The sequence below is a fragment of the Solenopsis invicta genome, chromosome 2, assembly GCF_016802725.1.
Source record: "Solenopsis invicta isolate M01_SB chromosome 2, UNIL_Sinv_3.0, whole genome shotgun sequence".
NCBI lineage: Eukaryota > Metazoa > Arthropoda > Insecta > Hymenoptera > Formicidae > Solenopsis > Solenopsis invicta.
Window position 1 is genome coordinate 19882755 of NC_052665.1, and position 12197 is coordinate 19894951.

Here is a 12197-nt window from a genome sequence, read left to right on the forward strand (position 1 = left end):
AAAGAGAGAAGCGACATTGATGTCCGAAGCTCTGATTGGTAATCTGATTGATACTTGATTGGCTAAGCGAGCAGCCATATTGTGACCACAGCTGTTTGTAGAGGCTGCGTTCCGAAATTCACTGCCAGTACTGAAAATCTATAGTATACGTAATGTGAACTATAGATTTTCAGTACTTGCAGTGTATATCGGAACGCAGCCAGAATGATACCAATGGTGTTTGATGACGTTAGAGCGGTCCCAAAATAGTGGTGGAGGACTCTATTGGATACTGATGGTTGTGGTGGGGGTTCGATGTCGCTTCTCTCTTTATATAGGACTCTACTTGATAGTTGCAATGACAGAGCCTCTAATGGTGAATTTCGGAACGCAAACTAAACTTCCGCGCATTATTCATACATACCGTTTGTTTTTTGTTCCTGAACTCCCTCAATTAGTGTGCACTTAAAATGAAATAGGTATATGTTTGAAAGTTAGCAAAAGCAAGAAGGAACGTTCCAGTGCAGTGTAGGAACAGTGCAGGAACAGAAAACAAGCCTATAATCGCTGTGCGTGAAAAGATTCACGTGAACTCTCTACTGAACACTCTATCCGTTTGTTTTCTGTTCCTGAACTCTCTAAATAAGTGTACACTTAAAATAAAATAGATAGATGTTTCAAAGTTAGCGAAAGCAAGAAGGAACGTTCCAGTGCAGTCTAGTGCAGGAATAGAAAACAAGCCTTATGAGTGAAAAATGAAAAATGAAAAGTGAAAAGTGAAACGTGAAAAGTGAAAAGAGAAACGTGAAAAGTTCCACGTGAAATTACATTATTGACCCCCAGTACCGGAGCCGTAGCCATATTGAATCTCAAAATTTGGACCCACTTCTGATTGGTCTAGAGTATGGTCTACTGCGCATCTGGTTACTTGTTTCACCTTTCTTCTTACATCATAGTTCACCTTGCATGTCTGAGAGAACACCCCCTCTTGCCTAAAGCAGGACTTTATGCTCCGTCTCTCTATTCCTAAGTTCGTGGTCTGAACTGAACTGAACTCCACGGAATTAAAAAAAGGACGAATACTATTAATATTAAGAAAATGGAAAATCCAAATCAGGTAACACGATGATGCAGTAATGAAAAATTAGTTATTGACTTATGTGTACATGATTGTAATTAAAAAAATTATGCCTTCCAATTTTTACAATGTGAGATTAATGAAATCTGTTCTCTCACTTAAAGAAGATCCAATCAGCAGATGCTTTTTAAAAATTCAAGTATTTATTATAATGTTTTTAAAATATTAATCTGCTGATGGAAAAATCGAAAAAATTAATTTAAGCGAATTAGATTTTGTTAGGTTAAGATTAAAAATAATTTAAATAAATCAAAGAATTGAAACAAATTGGGATGAAAGTAGAAAATTAACGAATATAAAATTGAATTATTTCTCTTGTTCAAAATATTTTATTTAGATTCAGGAGATTTTTTTCTATAAATTATTGAAGCTTGTGTTTTTTTAGGTTAGGGAAATAAAGGATATCAGTTAAATGCCCTTGTTACGTAAGGTGCTGCTGAGGTTGACGATCCTAGTGTTACTTTTGGTAGCATTTTACTGCTATCAAACATCTGATGGAGGACACTGGATCGTGTTTAACCTGCAAACGAGAAATGCGAGTCTGGCAAATCTCACAGCTACCTCGGCAGCAACCACTTATTCCATCAATTATTTGCCTTCAACAGTGAGCATTTCGCCACGAAATGAGACGAATTATTACAACGTATGGTGTATTTTTACCAAAGTTGCCTCAAACTCGCCCATGAAGCACAAGTTTCAAATATTCACGGATTCCTTGTTAAGATTTGCTTCCATAGATATTACCTTTCATGTGATAAGCGATGATGACAGTCGAGATATAGCTGCAATTGTCATTCAAAACGTTATGGTTAACACTGGAAAATTTATGGAAGTATGTCCTTGTATATGTTTTCTTTTTCTATCTTATTTATAACTTAATGTGTTAAAGATTAAGCTCGATCCTCTATTATCACAAATCAGTTCAAACTTAGTAAAAAATTTGTTATTTATGTTACTTATGTGTTAATTTATTGCTCTAGTTTTAACTTTGTTGCTCAAGCTATGTACAAAGTTTTGCAAAAAAAAAAAAACAAATGTGCAAGGAGAGAGCTTGCTATGAAGCTGGATCACCCATACTAGAAAAAATATGTAGAGTGATTGTATAAAAAACCAAGTATATTAATTTGTTGCTCTAAGGTAGCACTTGAAACATTTTCAAAATTTTTATCAATACAAGTATTATACGATACTTTCCTCTATCTTTCAATTAAGTTATAGATTCTGATTTGACAGAAAAACAGTTTTTACAATGAATTAAATTATTTTCTTGCTTTGATATTTCTATATATTTTCTTAAACAAAGCATGCTGTATCAAACCAAACAAATAATAATCTCAAGATGCTATATTTAGTAAATACGCTGGACTCGGTAAAATATTTTAGCCAAGTTGCAATAGTGTATTTTTGATCAATTTTACCATACACACAAAGTCAAGAATTGTTTTGCAGTAATTTGATTGGGTAATAATCTTTTCCTATCATTGTCAGTTACAGATACACTATTGCAACTTAACTGGGACGTTTCACTATACCTGGAGTATTTATTGGACTTCAGATTAATGTTTGTTTTGTTCGTTATAGCACATTTTGTATGGCAAAAAGATTTATAAATATTAAAGAAATAAAATGATTTATTTACCATATGGGGATATGGCATCCAGAACATTTAAAAATCGAGCAGTTTTTATAGTAACCAAAAAGTGAGAAGGAATGGATATGGGAGAAAAAAGTTAAATGTTCAGTATATTTATACTTTTTCCTATTTAGTGTCGTCAATTTTTGTGAAGAAGCCATAGTGATTGCACGCGAAAGTTTAGTAGTGAAAATACATGCGATAGATACATAACTAAGAATTAATTCAAGAAAAGATTAGTCTTTTTATCAAACAGGAATCTATAACTTGTCTGAGAGATCATAGAAAGTATTGAAAAATAATGAAGATTACTTTTATGATTAAATTATATCAATGTTTTAATAAAAACTAAATTTTATAAAAAAATAGATTATTTATTTGTACACGTAAGAGTTCAGATATTATAAGTGACCTTTAGAAGTTATAGATAAAAAATTTTAAAAATACAATATTTTAAAGTTTGCATGTATAAAAAAGTCTAGAAGATATTTTCAGCACTTTTGAAAAGTATTCTAATTATAAGAGAGGTCTGATATTTTTAAAAATAAAATTACAGAGAAATTTTGAGAGATTATTATCCAAAATTGTTATCAATGCTAAAAATTTATGAAGATATTCTTGTATGTTCTCTTTTTAATTTTATTTGAATGGTTTAAAGTGTCAAAGTAAGTACGATTGATGAAAAAATTCTCATAATGTCTTATAATAATATTTCAAGAATTTTTCACATTTCAAACTTATGAAAATTTTTAAACAAATACTTAAAAATGTAATTGTCATCTCAATGCATTATTAAAAATATTAAAATTTTATTCTATTATGTTTGAATATCTAGTTTGAGCACAAGTTTCTTATCGGTTTTAAAAGTTATTTGTTTTTGTGTGTTATTTTTTTCTCCTTAATTCTTAAAATTACATTTCTTTGTAATATTTATTTGCAAACTTAATAAGGCAATAGCATTACGAATTAAATTTTTTACATATAAAACTAATCAATATTTGTACAAAAGCTTATTTAGATTCGTTTGTTTATTATATCTAAAACTGCGATAAAATATGATTATGCTGTATAAATCATTTTAACTCAAGTTATTTGTCGATTTGTTCTTTGTTGGTTTTAGAGCCAATTTGATTATTTACGATCAAGATTTCTTAACAATACGAAAAAAAGAAAAATCACAGAAAGCTATAATTTTTAAATTTTGGTAATTTTTAGTTGTTATATAGCCAAAACATCTTTAATTTCAACATCTTAAATCTCTTCAGATTTTATAAGTTTTCTTTAAAAAATGTAAGAATTTTAGGAATCTTCGAATATTTTATATTTGATATAATATTATATACAAATAATCCTAAAATAAATTAATAGACATATAATACTTTTGAAAAGTATTCCAATTTGTATAAAACTAAAATATTTTCTAAAAAAATATTAAATTACAAAAACATTTTTAAATTTTAGAATGGATATTAACACATAGATTTGAAGATTACATATATGAAGCTTATTTACCGCCACTGTTTTTGTTTTTGTTTAATTTGAACTTGTATGTTATGTTAGAAGCATCTAAGTTTATCTAAATTTAATCTAAAATTATTTATTCTTAGGTATTTTATTACAATGTACACAAACTAGCTGCACAATTGGAGGATATTGTATCTGTCATGTCACCGCATTTCAGCAGCAAACCAGGGACCTATTATTCTGATGCATTGTTTTTTATTTCACTGGGCTTACATAGAATTGCACCCAGCCATCAGCGATTTGCTGTGATGTTTGATGCGGATACCAAATTTCGTAAAGATGTGAAGGATCTGTTCGAAGAATTTAACAAGTTTGGAGAGAAAGCTCTGTTTGGCTTAGCTCCAGAGCTCACACCAGTTTACCGACATGTTTTGTACTTATATCGCAATAAACATCCGACAACGATGTTTGGCGAACCACGACATAAAGGCGGATATCCCGGCTATAATAGTGGAATGGTGCTCTTTAATTTGGAAAGATTACGGAAGTCACATGTGTACAATGAAATTGTCAATAAAGATAGCGTGGATGCTATAACAGAAAAATATCACTTCAAGGTAAGTTTTGGATATCACAGATTATTCGAAGTTACACAATTGAAGTAAATTTTTCACAGTTGAAACTTGAGTGTGATTCAAGACATTTGTTTTATATAAAAAATTTGGAGAAACAAATGATATAAATATAAACTATACATTGATATAAATATAAATATATACTATGATATAAATATATACAATGATATAAACTATATATTTTATAGGAGTATTACAGTATCAAAAGCGTTTTGTCTGCAGTTTTTTGCAATTATTTTTTTAAAGAATTTTTAAAAGTTTTTATTATCAGGAATTTTTTATACATTTTTTCATATTTCAAGAGTGCTCGTACACTTTTTTTTAATAAAAAAATGAAAATTAGACGTAGTAGCCTTGAAATCAACGAAAAAAAGGTCACGCATGATGTCCATGATTGGATTAGTTCTGCTCATTATTTGAAACAAAAAATTCAAAATGATTCTTAATTGGTATGTTGACTATAGCAGGTGCCAGAATGAAAGAAAAATATCGAAAATTAAAGAAATGATATCACTTTGAAAATTAATCTTTAAACATATAAGTGGGTCTGAGAGACCCTATTTGAAGTTTCGAATGCATGCTGTGTGAAGATTGAATGAGATAGGAGGTTCGGACTAGGACGCAAAAAAAGTTTGAAATCTCTTTCGATTGATAAGGTTGATTAATTTTTTTAGTCAATTAGAATGTGAACAGCAGCAAAGTTTTTGAGGGTTAATACGATCCATATAGTGTGCGAGTGAAACTTTTTTTTTGAGTAATTTTATGTAGAAAAATTAGAAACACGTTTAAACAGATCTGTTTACGTATGTTACTCTGTCTAAAGTTAAAATACTATAGTGCTATGAAAACGAGGATTTCTGCGTAGCGTTCGAAATATATTATAAAACACATCCATTTTCAATTTTAGACACTTTGAGTTTATCAAAAATACCTCGTATTCACCTTGTTACATAAGTATATTTTTTAATAGAAATGGCAGTAACATAATTTTTGTTTGAAAGTATAACTCTTTAGCTTTAAAACGCTGTATTGTAAAGTCTTTAAAAATTTTTTGTTGCAAAGATATGATTTAAAAAAAAGTGGATTTTTAGATACTCAAAAATGCCTCATATTTTCTTTGTTATATAATTATACTTTTAAAAGGAATGACAATACTATAATTTTTTTTTGAAAGTATGACTGTTTAACTTTAAAATGCCGTATTTGAAAGTCCTTAAAAGTTTTTTGTTGCGGAGATGTGATTTTTTAAAGGAAAAGTGGATTTTTGAACAATTTCTAATTTTTGCTTAATGGTTTTTCTCTTACTTAATAATAAATTATTTTTTGACAATGCCGATTATGCAGTCACATTTCTGAGATTCTGAATTTTCATGTGAAAAAATTCTTGAATAATGTTGATTGGAACCAAAGTTATAACAAAGTTGAAAAAGTTTCTCAGACCTGAAAATGTGTTTACGTATTTTACGGGATTGGTGTGTTTAAGGGTTAAATTTTTTGTAATTTTTTTTATCTTTAACGGACTGTAAAAATGGAAAAATAAAATATTTTGATATAATCGTGATATAGGCGATAACCATATAAGGTAAAGTCGGTATATACACTGTAGCTATCGAAAATTTAATTTATCAAGTATTATTTACTATGTTTAAGGAAAATAAATTATGCCAATAAAAACTTTATACTGTTTACTATTATAAAAAAATTTTAAATATGAAATATTTCTTTTCTTATATTTGAAAAAAAAAAAACTTAAAAAAACCTTGCATTTTTGTCATATAAAAAAAGTGGCGGAATTTACGACTACTCATGTGTAAGATACACGGCACATTGATTATACAAATAACATTTACAAATATGATATAAAATAACATAGTGACTTACAAAATGTGTTTACAAAGTTTATTAGGGAATAAAAACAGTAAATATGTTTACAGAATAATAATAATGTAATATTAAAGAAATTAATATGCACAGACATCAACAGAGGGCAGATAAGTACACATTGTGTTTTCAACATAGTGCTCGACATAGGGTAAGTGCTGTTTTCCAATCACACAGTGTCTGTATTACGTTATAAATCCCGCTCGCTGAAAAGACCGTATATCCTAAACAAGTGGAATATACGAGGTGTGATCAAAAAGTAAGGTGACTTTTTGAATTTCGCGCGCTCTGTACACTCTAATTTCAAAATTTTTTTTTTTGTGTTGGTACACTCGTCACGATCATATGTTCACAGTTTTGACTATATAGCATGTGTTGTTTTTATGTGAGAGGCATAAAGGTTAGACTCGTGTTTGCGTGCTCGGCGATTTTTTGCTGTTGAAAATAATGGAGCAGAGAGTTTGTATTAATTTTTGTGTAAAAAATGGTATTAAGTGTTCAAAAACTTTTGAAATGTTGACAGTGGCGTACGGTGAGTCAACTTTGAGTAAAAAAAATGTTTATAAATGGTATAAGTTATTCCAAGAGGGCCGAGAAAATGTTAACGATGAACCTCGCTCTGGACGCCCCAGCACGTCAAAAACCGACGAAAATGTTCAGGAAGTGAAAGAAATTGTGTTGAAAAATCGTCGAATCACGATTAGAGAAATAGCTGATGATCTTAACATATCGTTTGGCTCATGCCAATCAATTTTAACGGATGTTTTGGGTATGACACGTGTGTCAGCGAAATTCGTTCCAAAACTGCTTAATTTTGATCAGAAGCAGCGTCGCATGAACATCGCCCAAGACATGTTGAACGACGTCAATGATGATCCTGATCTGCTCAAAAGGGTTATAACTGGTGACGAAACATGGGTATATGCTTATGACGTCGAAACCAAAGCCCAATCATCCCAGTGGAAGAGCTCAGGAGAGCCAAGACCGAAAAAGGCACGCTAAGTTCGTTCGAATGTGAAAGTTTTGCTCACAGTTTTCTTTGATTATCATGGCGTTGTGCATCAAGAATTTCTACCACAAGGTCGTACGGTAAACAAGGAGTATTACCTTGAGGTTATGCGGCGTTTGCGTGAATCAATAAGAAAAAAACGTCCGGAAGTGTGGAAAGAAAATTCATGGATTCTGCACCATGATAATGCACCTGCGCACACGTCGTTATTAGTGAGTACTTTTTTGGCCAAAAACAATACTATCATCATGCCTCAGCCACCGTATTCACCAGACTTGGCCCCCTGCGACTTTTTCCTCTTCCCAAAATTGAAAAGGCCTATGAAAGAACGAAGATTTGCGACGATTAAGGAGATTAAGGCTGCATCGCTGGAGGAGCTCAAGGCAATACCCAAAAGTGCATTTCAGAAATGTTTTGACGACTGGAAAAAGCGCTGGCACAAATGCATTGTATCAGAGGGGGATTATTTTGAAGGGGATAACATAATTTTGGATGAATAAATGAATATTTTTTTATAAAAATGAAAAGTCACCTTACTTTTTGATCACACCTCGTACAAGATATCAAACTAAATAAAGAATACAAAAACTATGCATACTTGTATCTTGCTTGTATTTCATTTTTTACTATTGCTCTACATTTACATATCATGAAATAATTATTATGTTTTTTATATTTTCTACAGTAATCATTTTACGTAGAAGGAAATACACGATCATGCTACTTCTACATGAAAAAATTGATTTAATTTACGACTTTTTGTTAATATTAGCAATAAAGAACTGTAATTACAATACAATACTAATATAGCATAAAGGTTCATAACAAAGTGGTTGTGAGCAAACTATCTTTATTCCTTCTATTTTTTCTGACTGCTGCGGCGTACATTTCTCCGCAGCGTAAATACCGATTTTACCCTATGTGCTGAAAATGTACGCAAAAGTTAAGCTTAATTGGTCAAGTCAATCTTGAGATATCATGGGTACCAATTCGAAAAATACGGTTTTGGGAAAAAGCCATTTAAAAAACTCGAAATAAACTACAAAAATATGTAATAAGAGATACAATGTTAGAGTTCGGTAGTTCCCTAATTAAAGGATATCACTACTTCCCTAACATTCTATATTTTTTTATTGCATTTTCTTGTAGTTGATTTCGAGAGCTTTCTAAAGCACTACAAAAAAGTTTATTTTTGTTAAGTACTTTTCGAGTTGTGACGCTTAAAAGTTACAGTACACCGTAGCTTTCAAGACTCACAACTCAAAAAGTACTCAACGAAAATAAACTTTCTTGTAGTGTTTTGGAAAGGTCTCAAGATAAACTACAAGAATATGTAATAAAAAGTAGGTAGTCCCATTAAAAAAATTGGAGGTCCTAGGAGGTCCTAGGAGGTCCTAGGAGGAGGTAGGTAGTCCCATAAAAAAAATTGAAGGACACCTTCACGTGACCTTCAAGCAACTATTCAAGGTCAAATTAATGACACCATCTTATGATCCCCTTGAAACCATACAACTTTTGTTTGAAACATTTTCTTGTAAAATGCAAGGAAACGGAAATATTTGGGTTGATAGATTCAAATGGCTCACCCTGTATATATATATATATATATATATATATATATATATATATATACAGGGTGTCTCAGACCAATGTATAAAGATTATCACGATGAGGTAGAAGGGATCGAGATAAATGAAAAAGTCTAATATCATTTTGCGATATTTGCAATAATTTTTGAGTAATAAAATATTAAGGTCAGCCGAATAAGAGCGCGCGGAGAGATAAGCGGTCGCTCGTCTGAGCTGTAGGACCGCGCACTGTGGCCCGATTGTAGACGACGGTAAGTGGCGCGCGGCGAGGGAAAGGATAGCTTGGCCCCGCACCGCGTCGAGCTGGGCGGTCTTACGGCTCAGGCGACCAACCGTTTGCCTCTCCGCGCGCTCTTATTCGGCTGACTTTAATATTTTATTACATGAAAATTATTGCAAATATCGCAAACTGTTATTAGACTTTTTGATTTATCTCGATCCCTTCTACCTCATCGTAGTAATCTGTATACATTGGTCTGGGACACCCTGTATACAGGGTGATTCAGAACGACCCATGTGTCCCTGTAAAGACGTGTTCTTGAATAAATTCTGAGACGATTTTTCCTGTACGAAAATTTTGTCCGACGCTTACTTTTTGAATAATAAGAGGATAAAGTTAGCGAATCACGGGCCGTGTACACATGGTAGACAAAGGCGGTGGAACTCACCGTCCGACACGGGTAAGCGCCCGGGACATATCAATCAGGTTGCCAATGCGGTTCCACGGAGACTTTTGGCTGCTGGGTTTTCCCTCTGGCCCGGTTCGCCTCTCCTTAGCTAACCTGGTCATCTTGGACTTCTCCAGGGTGCCCATTTGGATGGTGAGTTTAGTGCGGACGCCCAGTCAACGTGAGTCCCGCACCAGCAGGTGCCTCCGACCTCAGATCCTCCAACACAACCAGCCTCCGAGTAGCCGGATTACAGGAGACGCCACACTCCCAGCTAAACGCCACACTCCCAGCTAAACGCCACACTCCCGGCTAAACGCCACACTCCCAGCTAAACGCCACACTCCTAGCTAGACGCCACACTCCCAACTTCTACCCCGCACCTCCTCCCCAACTTACCTATCCTTTTTTTTATAGTTGGGAAACATTTTTATGGGTTCCCGTGCCTGTGGGGACAGGAACCGCGGGGTATGTGAGACTCGTCGACCTAGAAGTAGCTGGCATACTTACTAAAACCCAACTTTTTCCGGCGTCTGGGCTCGGGACGGATCACGGGATCGAACTAGCATGCACCGCGATCCGTCCTAGCCCAAACGGGTTTCCGCCCGAGAGCAGGAACCTTTCTCCGAAGTTAGCGGCCAGAGCTCGACCGAAGTCGAGTCCCAGCCGCCCGAACCGGGATGCCGGGTGTGCGCCGGACCCCCGTGGAAGAGGCCCTAGGTACGCACTCCCGCATCCCAAGCCCCAAGACGGGTCAGCCGGGCAACTACTCCGCCGCTGATTTCGCCCGAGGCGTACCTCCTCAACAGTGGAGAGGGTAGGGCCCTCTGTCCGGTCTAGCCGGCGCTGTGAGAGTCCCCCCTCCCCACTGTTCCTTCCCGGCCATCCCCCCTTCACCCCTCCCTGAGGAAGGGGGAAGGAGGAAAATGTAGCCGCGCCAGTGGGTTGTCCCTGGCGGCAAAGATCCGTTGCCGCCAGGACACCGGCGATCTCTGATTTCGAGCAGGGAGAGGGCGACGAAACTCACCCTCTTCTTGCCTACTGCCCGCGTTTTTATCGTTAAGGGAGAGGAGGTGGTCCCTGCTGATGTTGCAGGCACTTCTGCGCCTCCCCTCCCTCCACTTCCTCTCTGACGGCGCGTCGGGAGCTTCCTTCCGCGCCCGCTCTGCCGCCTCCTTCTGCAACATGACCGCGTCGCAGAAGGAGGCCACCGCCGCCCATTCATCAGCACTGGCGAGCATCCGCCCTACTACCATGGGGAGGTCGAGACTGACCCCTATCCTGTCGGCGAGGGCACGGCGCTCGACAGCCCAAGCCGGGCATACCTCCAGGGTATGTTGCGTCGTGTCCCTTGCCTCTGGGCAGTGGTGGCACTTCATGGTGGCCTCCCGCCCAACCTTCTCGTGCTGGTACTCTCCGAAGCACCCATGCCCGGAGAGCATCTGCGTCACGTGGAACGAGAGCCCCCCGTGCCCCCTGCCCACCCATTCCCTAAGAACGGGGCCAATAGCCTCGACCACCCTCAAACCAGCCCTGGCGTGGGGCAGACGCTCCTGCCAGTGCTCTATTACCTCTCGGGCCTGGCTTCGCCGAGCCTCTAACATCTCTAAAGTGGCAGGCTTGCCCCCGCGGGCAAGTTCCTCCCTCCACTCGTGGGTGTCCGCGAGGGAACACGCCACGTAGGCCCACGGAGGCGAACCCGCCAACAAACACACCGCCTCCCAGGAGATGGTGCGGTACGCGCGCGAGACCCTGATGGCCATCTTACGTTGCTCCCTTTGGAGCAACTTTATATTACTATTGTTGGCCACCAGGGCCCCACACTACGGGTGCCCCGTACATCGCTATTGACCGCACCACCCCTATGTAGAGGCGGCGTACCCTCTCAGATGGACCGCGCAGGTTGGGCATTAGCAGGTTGGGCTGAAACTAGAGACAGCGGCACCCAACCGGCCATCCACTCAAAGTGGGGCTGGAAGCCCCACTTCGAGTCGAGGATCAGTCCCAGATATTTCATCTGGGACTTTACCTCGACTCGAGTGCCCTCTACCAAAAGGCTTCTGAAGCCTGGGCCCTTCTCGCCTCACTCTCCGAGCCAGAGCACCTCTGTTTTGTTGAGGGCTACTCTTAGGTCCAGGTGGCGGATTCTCCTCAGCATTATGCCGAGTCCGTCCCTCGCGATAGCCCGTCCTTCGCGCGAT

The 12197-nt window shown here is 36.9% G+C and overlaps 1 protein-coding gene across 6 annotated transcripts in view; it reads left to right on the forward strand.

The window, feature by feature from the left end:
- The first annotated feature begins 860 nt into the window (after positions 1-860).
- Positions 861-12197, forward strand: part of LOC113003780 (xyloside xylosyltransferase 1-like) — a 95073-nt gene continuing 83736 nt past the window's right edge. Inside the window, exons 1-5 of one of the 6 annotated variants that reach the window (XM_039445873.1) lie at positions 866-1096; positions 1503-1949; positions 4358-4831; positions 6784-6881; positions 8425-8568. In XM_039445873.1, the coding sequence (XP_039301807.1) occupies positions 1530-1949; positions 4358-4831; positions 6784-6881; positions 8425-8440 (1008 nt within the window). In that variant the 5' untranslated portion in view covers positions 866-1096; positions 1503-1529 and the 3' untranslated portion in view covers positions 8441-8568. Of the gene's footprint in view, positions 1097-1502; positions 1950-4357; positions 4832-5037; positions 5751-6783; positions 6882-8424; positions 8569-12197 lie in introns of those variants that run through there. The other 5 variants (XM_039445872.1, XM_039445874.1, XM_011174217.3 and 2 more) reach the window with 5 other exon arrangements.